Source organism: Hypomesus transpacificus, chromosome 18, assembly GCF_021917145.1.
Source record: "Hypomesus transpacificus isolate Combined female chromosome 18, fHypTra1, whole genome shotgun sequence".
Classification (NCBI taxonomy): domain Eukaryota; kingdom Metazoa; phylum Chordata; class Actinopteri; order Osmeriformes; family Osmeridae; genus Hypomesus; species Hypomesus transpacificus.
In genome coordinates, this window is record NC_061077.1 from 8,180,153 (window position 1) to 8,196,807 (window position 16,655).

A 16,655-nucleotide genomic window follows, 5' to 3' on the forward strand; every position below is an offset into this window, starting at 1 on the left:
CTGCCAACATTTTTAAACTCAGTCCCAACCACAACAACCCAATCTTTTTAACCATCACATTTTGCAAAGTTATTACATATTCCATATGTCACATGAATGTATGCTACAGCATGGGACTCTACAAGGGTCCCTCATCACCTGTTTTTTCAGGACAGATAAGATAAGAGGTGATATCACAAGGCCTTATGGCCTATAAGGTTTTCTGCACAGAACAAACAAGCATCTACAGGGTAGATCTTCAGGCAAGACCACCCGCAGGTGAACTCATTAAGAGGCCTATAAAAACCTTCTGCTTGCACAGCAAGTCCTCTCACCACTCCACCACCACAATAACAACAACGACCAACTGCACTAAAAAGAGAAACCTCCACAATGGGAGCTTCTAATTAGCAGAACACTGCTCAGTCACATTGACATATGCTCATGGTGTAAGAGAGGAAGAGAGGTGGAAGAAAGGGCTGAAACATAGATGGAAGGAGGAGGCACTGAGTGACCTTATAAATGTCTTGAGAGTCATAAAAATATAGAGACAAAGAAAGGGGAAACCTAGTCACAGGGATTGGAATGAGGAGTTCCCATACCAGAAGGTGATTGTGACTGCTTGCCATTTCAGAGGTACAGTACATGACTGAAATGTTACTGGTAAGACAGGAAAGTATAGGTTCCAGTTACATTTTATTGATTACTTATGTTTCCTATTATGACATCTAATAGGTTAAGAAATAGGTTAAGAAATGACCTGAACAGTGACAGCAGGGTAACATGTTTTCTATGTCAGCCTCACTACCATAACATAAAAATAAATAAAAAAGATATCTCGACGTTTTATTGAATTGCATTTGCATTACACTTGAAAGTGCAAAAATATATCCAAATATTATATTAACTTATTATTATATATAAATAGCTTCAAATAGCTCCATTAAAAGGAAGGATATTGCAAGATTATATATGAAGAAAGTTGTAGTCTAATCATAATTTTTACTTAACAGCAATTTGACGCCGCCTAGTGGAGAACAAAATAATAATTGTTGTCCCACTTGAGAAGAATGTGAACGCTAGAATTTCACCAGGCTGCCTGCAGCATCTTTCACACACTTTTCAGGTGAAATAACCAACTACTATGCTACAGTAGCTACCTTAGTGAAACAAAGTATCTGATGTCTTGGTTTGTGCCTTGCTATGTGTGGTTTACGCTGGCTAAAGTTAGCTAACTAGCAAGTTAAGTAACTAGCTGGGAACTGACAACCAAAGTGTTTTATTGAGTTCAGAGCTAGCTACAGTAGTGCTACAACATGTTAGCACTATCCGCCATACAAATAGCTACCAGTATATGTGTACAGAAGAGAAATCTAGCCAGACAACACGTAAGCTATTAAGCTAGTTAGTAAGTTAATCAAGTTCATAGAACTGAAGAAGCTGTACTAACACGGTTGAACAGACGCCCGCTAGTGTATGAACTAGGCTCAATTAAAGTTGGATACTTAATATAGCTTAGTTAGCTACAACGCTAGCTTGACCAAGTGAAGTGGCGAAGATGTACAGTCTCCACTGGCACTGGCCAGAAATAATACGTTGTGGTGCTCAACTTCTACAACGTTAAAAACTATTGGGCAGATTAAATATAATTCCTGCGGAAGGGCTAGATAACTAAGATTGGAGAGCTCCCTGGACTATTGCCCAGCATTTGTACCACAGATTTACCTATTACACGTGGTCTAAGCTATATGCAACCAAAGTTTTCGCATTTCCTCTTACAGGCAGTGCAGCCAGGTTGACATCATGGTGTCCTTCAGCAGATGGGAATTCTTCCTAGAACTGGCAGAAAGCTGTGTTATACCCACTGTACAGCAAGGAGTGGAACAGGTCGGACTTCTCTTACTCATCTGTCTACTATTCCGACTTCTTTGTAGGCTAGGTGAGTGGAGATCTAGGCTTAAATTGTTCTTGTTTTTAATAAACAATTTAGCTTGGATATGTGTAATACATGTACATGCATTAGTATAGATGGGTATTCAATTTTCTGTCAATCAAGGTCTTTGTGCCACAGTGTTATGTATATTTAATTGAATAACGATAAAACTCGTACTAATGCTTACAATATGTTCCCTGCAATCTGTAGACTTGCCATCACCTGTAAAACACCTGGGATCAGTGGTAGGAGGGCTGTATGCCCTGCACCTGTTCTTTGATCAAAACATGCTGTGGGTGTTACTGCTCTGTGTGCTATGCTACCTCATCCTGTTCCTGAACCGTCACACAAGCAGCCGAGGCATCTTCCTGTCCAGCTCTATCCTCATCTACCTACTCATGGGGTAATGACGCATTGTGTTTGCTCACAAGTAGCAAAAGCAGAGCTAAGGCACTGGGTCCCAGTGCTAGAAGAGTGTCTTTCCCCCCTCAGATTGTGATTTCCAGTATGCCACATAAACAATTGATCATATAATCTCTTAAAATAGGCTCTTAACAATTTTTTGTGATCTGTTTTTTAGAGAACTTCATTTGATTGACACAATAACCTGGCACAAATTGAGAGGTAAAAATTCGAGATTTGGTCAATTGGGTTTCCTTGGCCAACATTTTCATTCAATTAAATATTTAATAGTAAACTTACTAAAGTAAGTAAAGTTTCATCAGGTGCATTGCCTAATCAGTTTCCAGTGAGCAGGATTAGACCCTTGGTCTAAGCAACTTGTAATTAATGTTATCTGCCCTCCCTAGGCTCCCAGATGGTAGTGGCCATGAAGGCCATTTCTCTAGCATTTGACCTGGACAGAGGTGTGGTGTCCTCTCTGCCCTCACTTGGAGAGTTCATGGGTTACATTCTCTTTGTGGGAACTGTCATCTTCGGGCCCTGGATCAGCTACTCCAGCTACAAGGAAGCCATTGAGAGTCGGAAGCTGGTAGGTAAAATGCAACTGGTTTACCAAAGAGAATATAATTCGAAGTTTGCTATAAGTGTTAACTCTGTTTAGGGAGAGTGTGGTTACATAGGAACTGCTATATAGTTGCACATCATAATCCCCCATAATAAGGGACACTTGGTATGGGAAACTTGGTGAGCTATTCAGTGGTTAGTGGATGTAAATGTTGAACCTTCCACTGCACTTTTGTAACATTGACTTACTCCTTACACCCCTCCCCCACAATGTGCCTTTTTACACTTTTTTTTACACTTTTGTAATCACTTATACCACTTAAGACCATTTAATTACATAACAATTTGTTGTAATTATATAGTAGTTAAATCTCATTGTAAAGTTTTACCTTTAAGTGTGGTTGATTTCTGAACCCTTTAGAGTTGGTCCTGGTTCCAGAAGTTCTCTCTCAGCTGGCTGAAGTGTCAAGTCTGCCTCGTCATCTCCAACTGCATTGCCCCTTACCTTTTCCCTTACTTCATTCCTATTCATGGTAACAGATCATTGCGCAAGTAAGTATGACGTTAACTGAGGAATTTACTATCTTCTCTATTAGAGCTGTGTTTTAATGAGGACACACAACAGCATTGTTAAGATCATGAGAGTTTTCTCCTGTCTCTGTGCTTCTGAGAGGTACATAAGAAAGGTACAGTAACTATTTTAATGTCTTCAGACAGCACGTGGGCTTGGGTAGATTTACTAAGATTACTCCTGTATCATGGATGTTACCCTCTGTGCAGGTGGATGAGTGCTTATGAGAATGCAGTATCATTCCACTTCAGTAACTACTTTGTAGGCCACCTCAGTGAAAGTACCACTGTGCTTGCTGGGGCAGGCTTCACTGAAGAAAAAGACAAAATCAAATGGTGAGTTTTGTGGAAAGTCCATCGTAGGTTAAAACAACTCTCTGAGTTTAGCTTGGCTTTCACACGTTTTTGTCTTTAGGGATCTGAAAGTGACCAAGCCTAGCAATGTGGAGCTGCCTCGGTCCATGGTATTGGTTGTGACTTCCTGGAACATTCCCATGTCTTGTTGGCTCAACACATGTAAGTGTCAATCAACAATCATGTTATTAAAAACATAATCTGAATAAGCGCTTGCATAGAAATAATCTTTTGAACTTTTTCAGATGTTTTCAAGAGTGCCTTAAAACTTGGCACTTTTTCTGCAATTCTGGTGACCTACACAGCAAGTGCCTTACTACATGTGAGTATTAATCTCTGTTAGTTGATGTAGTAAATTAAATGAATAAAATGTAAATTTTGTGATGCAATGTATGATTCAGGTATTTTGACTTCATTTTCACCTTGTTTCCTAAAGGGCCTCAGCTTCCATCTTGGGGCTGTCCTATTGTCTCTGGGCTTCATCACCTACGTAGAACACGGTACTGATGACTCCACATTATCATATTCATTCTACTGGACAAACTTGAGTATGATATTTGAGTATTCAAACGTTGTTGGTTGTAATTTATGGCATCCTTCTTATCAGTTTTGAGGAAGAGGTTGGCGGCCATATTTAATGCCTGTATCCTGTCCAAGCACTGCACCACTGAGTGTTATCATCAGCACAAAAAGGTACACGTGTAATGTGCTTTTTATGTGTACATTAAATAGCTTTATACTGCTGATTGTAGTTTAAGTGAACCATCTATAACTTTTAATTCAGTTTAATGACTGTCTAATTCGTATCCCTCTGGCCAATAGGGGCTGTGGGTGCATGGGATCAACCTAACTTTCAGTGTCCTTGCCATCTTCCATCTGACCTACCTGGGTTCTCTGTTTGATGCTGATGTGGATGACTTGGCAGCCGAGGAGGTAAGACCCACCCTTTAACTTGTTGGCTGCACTTCTAACACTGGAGTTGATGGATTGTTGTCTTGATGCCTTTCTTGTGTTATCTCCCTCTGTAGGGTTATGTTGCCAATCACACCATTCAGAAATGGTCCGAGCTCAGCTGGGCAAGCCATTGGGTGGTGTTTGCTTGCTGGGTCTTCTACCGGCTCATCCAGTGATTTCAGAGTACTGTCTGCATTAACCATAACATGATTTAGTCAACTGGAAGAGAATATACAGTGGGCTGGTGTAAAACACGTAATAAAATGGCTCATTCGGTTTATTAGAATGGAACTGATAGTCTTCCACTGAAATTGTATTATTATATTCCTGGAGGGATATGGAAGGAGTTGTTTTATAACCGGACATGTATGCTAAAACTAAGAGTATAAAATATGGGACTTGACCATGTTCTACCTGAAATAGTCTGAGAAAAGGAGATTGTCTGACCAAGCTGCAGTTGCCTCTTTGGTCTACTTTCTGACTACATGATTGCTATCAGTTCCATGAGAACCTTCCTGCTGTAGCCTCATTTTAATACCAAAAAGCGAATTCCTGTACATTTCAAACTTTGGTCACCATGTGTAATAACCATGTGGCTGGACTATTCCTGTCCCATAGGATAAAATGGCATAAACACACTTGTCTGGCGTTGGCTATCAATTCAACCCTATTGATGGTCATAGGATTTCAGTATTGAGGTATGAGAACATACCTGCCATCCTAAATGGGTTTGATACTAAGACCAACCACCATATCCCACAGCATCATTTGGGAGTGGCCTGGTCTGGTAAGAGTACTGTTGATGCTAGTACTAGTAGCACATTTTAAAGATATTGGTATGCTGGTTCATTGCAGTGGTGGTCACAATAATCTTACATGTAACATTATATCTATACATGTTTGAAATGACAAAACAGGTTTTCAGTTGTTATTATGTTGTTTTTCTATTAAAGATAATTTACTTTTTTTCTGTTTGTAAATGTGATGATTTGTGTTGGGGTAGCTCATATGTTGCATTGACAGTAAATACCCTATACTGCTATTGGAAAGGCTAGAGTCTGGCAAAAAGGGGTTGCTTGGCTTGGACAGACATTGGTGGTGAGCTTGGATTTGTAGTTATGGGGGGAGAGGGTATTGAGCAGAGGAGTGAGTACAGATGGGAAGCTTGGCTTGGATTGGCCAGGCTAGGAGGGGATGGGAAAGGAAAGACGGGATTGACTAGAGCTTAATTCTCCCACATAACTACATACAGTGTAATATCCACATAATTATGTCGATGAGATACACAATTGTTGTGATAATGATGTGGATGTCTATGTGATATGATATGAACATTCTGTATATTATGATTGCCTCAAGCCTTTCCTCATTATTACCCATATCCAAAAGTGGACTTGGATCATCACCTGTTAACATACCTGTGTTTAGTCAATCATTAATGACCACAATCGTACCACAAGGTACCATTTAAACAACAGGACGCCATCTCATTGCGGAACTAACAAGACAACCACCAGACACATGATCTGTTTTCTTGTTATAGGTTTGTTTGATTTGATTTTGAAAGATATGCTATCTTTATATATCTATTGAATGAGTAGTACTGTAATGATTATGAACTCAATAGATTTGGATGTTGTAACAATGTGGAATTAACACTTCTGCCAGTTTCACTCACCGATACATTTTTATGAGTCAATTCAATACGAGTGTCATCGACCTGTTCTAAGTAATAATGGGGAGAGGAGGCAACTGCAGTTGGATTGGAGCAGAGATCCCTCTGTCATCTGAATTCTTCAGTGGTAAGAACTTTGTGAAGTTGTTGTGAAGAAAATTTTATTAGTATTACCCATTATAGAATATACTCATTCTCACTAATAACTTCATTTACAATTAGTCATTTTAGCAGACACTCTTATCCAGAGCGACTTAGAGTAAGTACAGGGACCTTCTCCTTCTGATTACAAGACCGATTCCCTAATCGCTCAGCCACCTGACTCCCTAGTTACACTAGCAGTATCACCTTGGTTGTTGTCTATTTTTCCTCAGTGATCCGGACTGAGCTGTGGCTTTTCCTCATCCCTGCTGTACTGACTGTGATCTTACTGGCCCTGTTTCTGGAGGAGGTGGGCTTCTTCCTGCGCCATGTGCCTTCGTCCAAACGCCAACGCCTCTATCTGTGGATACTGGGCATGTATCCGGTAATTCTATTTCTAATTTAGATTACCCCTGGAATCTATACTATGTATATATTTGCCATAGAAGATATTTGATTTTTCTTTTAGGCCTTTGGTATATCCTCCATCATCGCACTGTATGTTCCCCGGTCCTCCTCATTGTGTAATTTCATTGCATCTCTGTGAGTTTTTCAGTGTTTTTAATTTTTTATATCAGTATAATATTATTAAAGCTAAATATATAAAAATTCTGATTTCAAAACTATGCAACCTAACTTACACAGCATTATGTATTTTACTGGAAAGCTACCACTCGATCACCTTGCTAAAGTTCATGGATCTCATCACAAACTTCTTTGGAGGGAAAACACACATGCTTGAGATCTTGGCTGGAGAACAGGTTTCCCCAGACCCTTTTCCTTGTTGCTGCTGCTGTTGTCTACCGATGATTGCAATAAACAGGCATGTATTCACACGGTTTTGATGATTCCCTTCCATGCATATTGTGATATTGATAACTAAAGATGCATGATATAAACCTCTCAGCCCTAACAACATAACATGACTTTGCGCACCTCTTGTAGGACAAGTTTGGGGTGGATGATGGCTGCTGTGCTCCAGTTGTCTGTGGTGAGAACCATCCTGTTTTTTGTCACTCTTGTCCTCTGGACAGATGAGCAGTATGACTATGGAGATGTAAGTAACACTTAAAAGAACCAATTTGCAGTTGGCAATTTAAGCAATATTTTGCTAGTGTATAAAAATTGCTTCCTTGATTCTAATAGGATATCATTTTTTTTTTCAATTTATTCCAGGTGGATTCAGTCAATCTTAATCTTTACGTGAATGGTATCATAGGGTTTTCTACATTTTTGTCTTTCTATGGCTATCTGCTGTTTTACAAGGCCACCAAAAGGACGTTGCATGGTTATGGTCTGAGGGCCAAGTTTGTCTGCATTATAGTGGTATTGGTGTTATGTGGCCTGCAGAGTGGAATCCTCGAGACTGTGGGGGCTCTGGAAGTCCTGCCTTGCACTCCTCCATTCTCTGTCCTTATGAGGTCCCAGTGTGAGTAAGAATTTGTAAAGAAATCTTGGTCATAATGCATTGTTATTTTTACTGTTATCATGCCAATGCCAACATAGACTAAGTAAACCTTTTGAGGAGTTTATTCCACAGTAACATACATTTCAGCATGGATGTTTGTATGAGATATTTATACTTTTTTTTTTTTTTTTACTTTTTTTAAGTAATCTACCACTATGCAGTGGTTGTGGAGATGTTCTGCATTGGCCTCTTTGCCCGCCATACATTCCGTAAAGTGGAGCCCAGTCCAGAGGAAGGCATTGGACTAGAAGAAAGGCCTGACAGAGGCCTGCTGCTGGAGAAAGCAGTTCAAACAGAAGATGGGGCATTGCTTGGTGTCATCACACCACCAGAGGACTCCTGGCCTCACTGGTCCTCTGGCGAAGCCTCCAATCAAGGATATAACAGTGACAGTGAAGACAGCCTCTGCAGGATAGAACATGCTCCTCTGGATCGCTTCTCTTTCCCCCTTCAACCTAGAAGTCAAGACTTGGCTCTGCCAGAGAGGTTTAATCCCAAAGTCTTTGAGGAAAACAAAACTTTAGATCTGGCCAAAGTGACAGTGACGGCTGATGTCAACTATGATGCATCTAAAGATGTCACTGTTGTATAAACATTTTGTTCAAGAATAAATGTCATAGACATCTGGATATTCTAGTTCTCTATGGGAAAGTGTCTCAAGTAGGTAGTAACATGCAATTAAGGTGAAACTACATTGTAGGCCATTCATGCACACAAAGAAGAACCATGTTGTTCTACACATGTCCTACTGAAGACATAGTTAAGCACACTATGATTGGGGCTGTAGGGTTTTGGCCTCACTAAATGTGTAAATTTAAAGCAGCTATTTAACTTGCTATCATGCCAGGGAAGCTATTTCCCTTGCTTCTGCGATATTGTTCAATAATAGTGTAATAGCTGTCTTATTAACAATAAATGCTGGCTGTTGAAGCTCTGTCGTTTTTAACCCTTCTTTTGGTGACTGAATTCTATTCTAGGCTTATCTCCGAAGTTAGAAAGTCGTTGAAAGACGTGAGCAAAAGTATTTTTTTGGGATGATGACGTATATTGTGGAGTGTTTAGTAAGCACACAATGAGCACACCGATAACATTGTCTCTAGCGCCCCACAATGGAATGGGAGGCGGAAGACTCATCACATGTAAGCACAAGTTTTTTTATTTTGAGATTTATTTCTACTTAAATTGTTTTAACAATTATTGATAATTCTAGTCAATAATTATAAAAAAAAATGCGTTTTTTGGCACAAATGCAAAAAGCTTCTCAAATCAGGGGAGTGATTGTCGAGGTAGCTGTGAGGTCCAATCATCACTCACTCCGTCAGGCGTCTCTCCAATGAAAGATATCCAAGGTATATTGGCGGTGCGAAAAACATGGCGGAAAATTTAAAAGGTAGGACGATAACTTCTTACATATTGTTTATTTGTTCTGCTTACGATTTATTCTAAAATTCTTCTAACATAATTTATATTTGAAAATGTTGTAACATTTTAGATAGCTAACAACAAATCAAGAATAACTAGAAAACTAGCTATCTATGTTGCTAGCATTACTCCATGAGTCCTAGCTCTACAATAGTACTAGCGTCAGGTTTCGGTGCTAGCTATAATAGAACTTCGCATTACTTGTTGAACGCTACTGGGATCATTCAAGAGTGTTGCCAGACAGTTTGATAGTTTATTATGCAGCAACACAAAGTGACCTTGGCTTAACTCTATGTGACTTACTTGACGCAATTGAGAATAGTTAAGCAACTAAGAAGAGCCCGCGGTTTCAGACAGCTGAGCCAGAGAAGCCATGATCATTTTTCAAGCTAATGCTAGTCAGACAATCTCGCGCGCCAAAATACACAAGGGGGATTTGGACATAAATATTTTACATTTGTTACATAATTTTTTTTGACAACGTTTTCAAGGCATTTGGTGAAGTTCTTAGTAACTGAGGCTTAAAGATAAATAGGTTATTACTATTTGTTGGGAGCACGTTGGTTAGTTGGCTAGCTGGTAGTAAGTTCTGCTATTCTAACCAGGCGGAAGACATTTAGCCTAGGCTACACTTGCATATGCTCAAATGGCTAAATAATAGCTAACCAACTGCTCTAAATAAAGGCAACGTTAAAGTGATACTATGATATTTGGGTCAAATATGTCAATTACATTTGGATCAAGATATTACTAACGTGTTGACACCATTTATTGTTTAACAGCTTGTAGTGTCCCTTGCAAGCTTTTATGGGAGGACTTGCAAACTGTCTGCCGTCGAAAGAGGCTCAACTGTAAACAGTTGAGGGTGAACAAGCACAATTTTTATGACTTTGAAGTCGAATACCTTTGTGACTACAAGAAGAAAAAGGTTAGTAAGGATATTATATTGATTTACTTCATATCATCACTTGCAAAATTCAAACGTTCAGAAATGACCAGTAAACGAAAGGTTTCTCTACACCATCAGTAGGACAATAACTGTCAAACAATAGTCTTGGATTTGACATTGTTTTATGTACTGTTATGTAATTTAGCGGCTGATGACTTTATCCAGAGACCAGTCGAAAAAACTGCCAAACCTAAGTTTTCTCTCCCTAATGCATGGCTGCGTCATGTTTCAGGATCAGGAGTTGTACCTTGTGAAATGGAAGGGCTACCCTGAGTCGGCCAACACCTGGGAACCCAAGAAGAACCTCAAGTGCACAAAGCTGTTAAAGCAGTTCAATCAGGATCTGGAACGTGAACAGAGGCGCCTAAAGAGGAAGCGTAACTTTAAAAGCCTCGACAAAGACATTGTCTCAGTCCTGGTGCAGAAGGCCAAACTACGTAAAAGGCTCCTGCTCTGGGAGGCTGACTTGAACAAGACACGCACACATCCTGGCCGTATCCTTGTCCTTAATGAGGTGGACTTAGAGGGCCCGCCCAAGGACTTCTCCTACATCAACAACTACAAGGTGGGAGACGGCATCATACTAAATGAGGTGGCAATAGGTTGTGAGTGTAAGGACTGCTTTAAAGAACCGGTGAAAGGCTGTTGTCCTGGGGCGTCCCTCCATCGCCTGGCATATAACATCCGGGGCCAAGTACGTGTGCGTGCGGGGGAACCTATCTATGAGTGTAACTCTCGCTGCTGCTGCGGCCCTGACTGTCCCAATCGAGTAGTTCAGAACGGGATCCAGTTTGACCTGTGTATCTTTAAAACTGAGAATGGCCGGGGCTGGGGAGTGCGGACGTTGCAGCACATCAAGAAGAACACTTTTGTAATGGAGTATGTTGGAGAGGTAAGAATGTGTTTTTAAGTCAGTAATGCTTGTGAACATTTGCAATTCAATTTTGATGGTTTGACATCTATTGTCAACGTAAGTTGGTCTGCTTGATACAAAAAAAATTGAACTTGGTGGGATTTATATGTAAATTATGTTCATGATGAGGACATGAAAGTGGAACTGCATAGAGAAGATTTGTTGCACCTTGGATTCTACATGAGAGACTAAGGTTAAACTGCTGATAGTTAGCTTTAATATGAGTATAATATAATATTTTTTTGCCTTTCATGGTAGTTTTTCTGCCAGCAGGTTATGACAAGTGTGTTTAAAGTGTTTTTGTCCCATGCCAGATCATCACATCAGATGAGGCTGAGAGGAGGGGTCACCTTTACGACCGACAGGGATCCACCTACCTTTTTGACCTGGACTATGTGGAAGATGTTTACACTGTAGATGCGGCTTCCCATGGCAACATCTCCCACTTTGTCAACCATAGTGTAAGTTTCATATAAATTCATCTCACTTGGATAATAAAGCTATGGGAAACTAAAATTATTGGGTGACATGTAACTTTGTGTTGTTATAAAGAGAATAAATGGTCCCCTTTGAGTTATGTTACAGCCTCTAACTTCATACTTTATATTCATGTTATGTTTATTTTCTTGTGTATTGCAGTGCAACCCCAATCTACAGGTGTACAATGTATTTGTTGACAACTTGGATGAGAGGCTCCCACGGATAGCTTTGTTTTCAACTCGGTCCATCAGGGCTGGAGAGGAGCTTACTTTTGACTACAAAATGCAAAGTAAGTGTGATTTGTATTGCTTGTTACTACCTGTGTCCAATGGTTTTCCATTGCATTGCAATTTCACAGATTTTAATATAAAAGACAGTGTCAACTGGCTAAGAAAGTCAGATAACCAAACAGGATGTCTAGTATGTATGAAGTCTATATTTAAATGGAATAACATCTAAATGATTAATACAAATGTGGTTACCATGATGGTTCCAAAATATGCAATTTACTTGACTCTTGAAGTCTGGGAAACTTTTTAAACGTTCACTGTGCTGAATTTGTCTTGTCCTTGCAGTCGATCCAGTTGATGCAGAGGGCACCAAAATGGATTCAAATTTCAGTGTTGCAGGACTCCCAAGTTCACCAAAAAAACGAATTAGGGTAGAGTGCAGGTGTGGATCTGATTCCTGTCGAAAATACCTGTTCTGATATGGAAGCATTCCACTTTGGAACAACTGTCAACAAGATCTGTATTTGTAATGGCTCAGCTTTTATATTTGTTTGGCTTTTTTTAAAAGATGACCCACATGGCTTCTGTTGAAATTGCAACTGATTTTCTGTATCATAGAAAATGACATGTCTGCCACTTTTGTGAAATGATAGTTGTGAAGGATTTACAGCCTTCACCACCAACAACAACTGTAAAGTCAACAATGTATGTAAATTCTTGTGTGTTTAGTGTCCTGGTGCTTTTATGGTTTTGAAATCTGCCCATTTTTGTGGTGTTGCATTTCATTGATTTGTGAACTACAATTCAATCGAGTGACTGGGAATGTCATGGGACACTTCATACCGTTGTGGTAAAACACATGGTTTGTTATAGTACATGTCAGTTGTGTTGTTTCAAAGTCATATTCATGTCCTGAATCTGTGAGGCCAAATTTAAATGTAATTCTTATTTTAAACTAATTTTTATGGTCATGTTAATGTACAATATGTTTGTGTTTAAAGTGCCATGGTGTAAATTGTAAATAAATTTTAATTAGATAGTTTAACCCTCACAACTTTTTAAGTATTCTACCAATTAACTTTCTTTGTCTTTTTTAAACATATTGCAATGCAATGTAGAGACACAGTTGCAGCTTGTGATGTCACAAGGTGTAACTGCCAGGCCATCTGAGGATAACTTAAATACACCACTAGATGGTGCAAGTAATCTGAGGCAATCAATATAGCCTACAAAGTGCCTGTTTAGGGGTATATTTTTATATATTTCTGATTAAGTTTTCTCAGCTTTTGGACTACTAAATGTACAAAAAAGAATAGACAGAAATGTAATAGTACTTTCTTTTAAGATGCAATGATTGGCTTGCATCTTGTTAGTTTCTACAAAATGTTTCTTTGAAAACCTTGTATGAATGTCAATTTGCAATAACTGTTTTCAAACCCAAGCTGTACAATATTGTCTGACCATGTGAGAGAAGGTGTTTTCAATTAGCATACACATTTCTCTTTCTGTACTCAGGAAGTCATAAAACATGTATTTTGAAGTTTAGCATATTTCTGTTAGTTAACACAAACTTTCAATGTTCCTCATAAGAAGCAAAGATAAGGAAATGGAGTAATGCCATGACACACAGTCTCCTCTTCTTCCCTTGTCCCTTTGGCTCTGCTTACCTCCCACTCTCAGATGAAGTCACCTGGACAGACATAAGAATGGTACAATTTCCCCTCTCAGGCTTCATGAGGCACCTTACATACACGTCTAACTTTTGTCTTGAGAATCTAAAAACTGTCCCATGTTGACTGGCTTCCATTCCCGGAAGTCTTCAAACAGTCAGCTATGCTAAGATTTTGTATTTTTAACAAAAGGGATGGATTTGGTATGTCTCCCTTTCCTCCATACCCACAGCCTCTTGTCCCAGTGCTTGGGGTAGCAGAAGACCTGTGGTGTGCAGGGTTGGAGGTCTGCTAAGAGCAGGCCTTTTATTGGGGCTATTATTGGGTTGCATGGATTTATAAAGGATGAAGGCTCCAAAGACCTAGCAGACACACATGAGGTTTAGGAAATGGAACAAGACTTAGCCACACAGGTGTCCAATGTGTGGGTCAGCCATCCATGTTTGCACAATGCATATCTTTCAGTAAATGCAGTGGGCTACTGACAGTGTAAATATTAAATAGCAGTACTTGTATTGTTACAATGTGCTGGATCTCAACACAAATGGAGAGGTGAATTGCACAGCAATTTGTGAATTATAATGTAATGCAAAAATATAAACAGCATATACTCCTGATAAAAATCTATCTTCATATCCATTTGCACATACCAATTTAGCTTTACTCATTGAAATCTTAATAGTTTGAAAGGAAGTTTATTTTTATTACAAAAACCAACAACAAAATCATAAATGGCCAGAGACATGCTTAACAGCTCAACCATTTTTTTTTATAATACAGAAAAAGGAAACCACACCATCTGACTTTCTTTCATGATATTTAGAGGTCTGAGGACATTACTTCGGTATCCTTCAAACCTTCGTCATTAGTATTTGATATTTAACTGCAGGTTGTAGTTTGACATGTCACGTTCTGGAGTCCTGCTTAAAGGGTAAAATAAAAATCAATTTCAGTATGGGAGTTCTTAGTTTCTGTCTCTTTTCAAAGATGCAACCATGTTTTCATTCTTTTCACATAGTGGTGTTGTGATGAGTACAGGTATTAATTTGTAGAGAGACGATAACCTGGCAGTGGAAAAAAGACAATGCGATGATAGAATGTAAATTATATGTCAGGATTGTAAGGGATATTACGAACTCAAATTCAAGATCTGATCTCTGTTTTTCAATACATATTGCATCTGTTTTCCACATTCTAATTGTGTCCATAATTTGAACTGTGTTCTATATTTTTAACAACTGTATATCAATGAGTTCAGTATTCTTAGTTGTGTGAATAGAACCAGTTACCTCGATTCTTAATTTCAAAATGACTTCAAACATTTAAGCAAGAACAACAGCCCAGGAGGAATTACAGGCTTTCTAGTCCAATTTAGATGAACTGAATAGGCTCTGAAGTTCACTAAGACACCCATTGTGTTATGAATTTGAATGAACCTCATTGGTTTTAGCACATTCAATTCTCTGTATCAAGAACAAGCTGAGGATAACAGACTGAAGCGGTAACAGGAGTGACTTTTTTCAAATGCAACGTGTTTCTGGCCATTTCTTTTCCCCATATGTCCTGTGTTGCATCCCTCTAGCCATCCCCTACACCACATTCATACTTACATATAGAAACACTCACACACACATGCGAGGTAAAAATATGATGATCAGGAAACCCCCATCCCACCTCAAATTAAAGTTAATCCGTCATCCATATAATACACATTAAATAGTACAGAGGTCACAGTTAATTTACAAAAGATAGTCTGCCTGTAGCAGCAAAAAAGTACTGTCAGGCATTTCTGCTTATCAAAAAAACACTTCCAAACACCAACCCCCAAATCCCCACTTTTTTCAAGCTTTGTTTTTCACAGATCAACACACAACTCCCCAATCATCCTCCCTCCCTTCCCTCGGATAAGAGAAAAAAACAACAGAAAAGTATCCAAGGTAATCCAGGAAGGGCTTTCCTTTTTTTCCATTAGTTGTCAGTTACTGAATTAAAGTTTTTCTCTGTCCTTCTCTCAAAATTGTACACTCCTGTGTTACAATTTAGCAAACAGTTTTTCTTAATCCTCTTCCTTACAGTTTATGACTTTTAAGGTTGTGTGGGAAAGATGTGTCCTCCAAATGGCAATAGTTACACAGTGTTGTGTTCTCCCCATTGATCTGAATAATTCCTTTGATATTTATTACTTCAAAACATAAAGGCATACAGCAGTCAACTCAAGTTATAACAAAACATTTTTGCGGAGTAAGGCCATAATGCTGATAATAAAAATGACAATTAAATTCTTTGATGTGTGTTGTTATTGTTAAGCTTTTTGGGTATCATTTTTCCACTCCCAACACACAGGATGTAAGGTTTCCAGACTTCTCTTTGACATTCACTTAGATATTACAATCTCTGTGTCCTGGCTTATACTTGTTGCGCATTCCAAATCAATTTAAGGATGTTAAGAAAATAACTATTTAGTGTAATAATACATGTATCATGGTGTGGACAAGAATTGTAAAAAGAGAGCCAAAGTCTATTGTCCTACCGCCTGAATTTAGTCACCAACAATCCATTAATTCTCCTCTCAAGGAGAAAACACTAACATTAAGAGCTTATGTTCTGTTTTACAGATTAACCTGTGTCAGCAGAGTCATCCAAAAGTCCAACTTTTTACAGGATTTCTAAAAAGCCAATAAGAAACTAACTGTTGGACTACAGAGAATGAAACTACAACATCAGTCGCATTCATGCTTAATTCATATTAATTGGTTCAGCTTCAAGTTTATGAATATGTTGTGAGCTCATGAATCATACAAACTCAACACACATACACCTTGTTCTCTACACTGTTTGCATGCTGATGATAGGCCTATAGACTGTCATATACACTAATTTGTATAGTGTGGCCTAACTTGCCTGTGGAATGTGGTTTTATGTGGATGTCAGAAACTGATTCGCTTTTGTAG

The 16,655-nt window shown here is 38.9% G+C and overlaps 3 protein-coding genes across 3 annotated transcripts; all 3 read left to right on the top strand.

Annotated features, from left to right (window-relative positions):
* The first annotated feature begins 1,033 nt into the window (after positions 1 to 1,033).
* On the top strand, positions 1,034 to 5,722 carry LOC124481218 (protein-serine O-palmitoleoyltransferase porcupine-like). Its single transcript, XM_047041102.1, has 13 exons — positions 1,034 to 1,105; positions 1,761 to 1,918; positions 2,123 to 2,315; positions 2,493 to 2,536; positions 2,722 to 2,903; positions 3,300 to 3,430; positions 3,659 to 3,784; positions 3,864 to 3,964; positions 4,048 to 4,124; positions 4,239 to 4,302; positions 4,410 to 4,495; positions 4,625 to 4,735; positions 4,831 to 5,722. The coding sequence occupies exons 2-13, from the start codon at positions 1,783 to 1,785 to the stop codon at positions 4,930 to 4,932; spliced, it is 1,353 nt and encodes a 450-aa protein (XP_046897058.1). The 5' UTR covers positions 1,034 to 1,105; positions 1,761 to 1,782; the 3' UTR covers positions 4,933 to 5,722.
* Positions 5,723 to 5,781: 59 nt separating this feature from the next.
* On the top strand, positions 5,782 to 8,904 carry si:dkey-16n15.6 (organic solute transporter subunit alpha). Its single transcript, XM_047041116.1, has 7 exons — positions 5,782 to 6,558; positions 6,806 to 6,957; positions 7,042 to 7,115; positions 7,240 to 7,395; positions 7,518 to 7,629; positions 7,749 to 8,001; positions 8,184 to 8,904. Exons 1-7 carry the CDS (start codon positions 6,492 to 6,494, stop codon positions 8,630 to 8,632), a joined length of 1,263 nt encoding a protein of 420 aa, XP_046897072.1. The 5' UTR covers positions 5,782 to 6,491; the 3' UTR covers positions 8,633 to 8,904.
* A 206-nt stretch (positions 8,905 to 9,110) lies between these two features.
* Positions 9,111 to 14,619, top strand: suv39h1a (SUV39H1 histone lysine methyltransferase a). The gene is made up of 7 exons (XM_047041120.1): positions 9,111 to 9,179; positions 9,298 to 9,430; positions 10,245 to 10,390; positions 10,644 to 11,303; positions 11,639 to 11,785; positions 11,964 to 12,093; positions 12,380 to 14,619. Exons 2-7 carry the CDS (start codon positions 9,412 to 9,414, stop codon positions 12,511 to 12,513), a joined length of 1,236 nt encoding a protein of 411 aa, XP_046897076.1. The 5' UTR covers positions 9,111 to 9,179; positions 9,298 to 9,411; the 3' UTR covers positions 12,514 to 14,619.
* Positions 14,620 to 16,655: the final 2,036 nt, after the last annotated feature.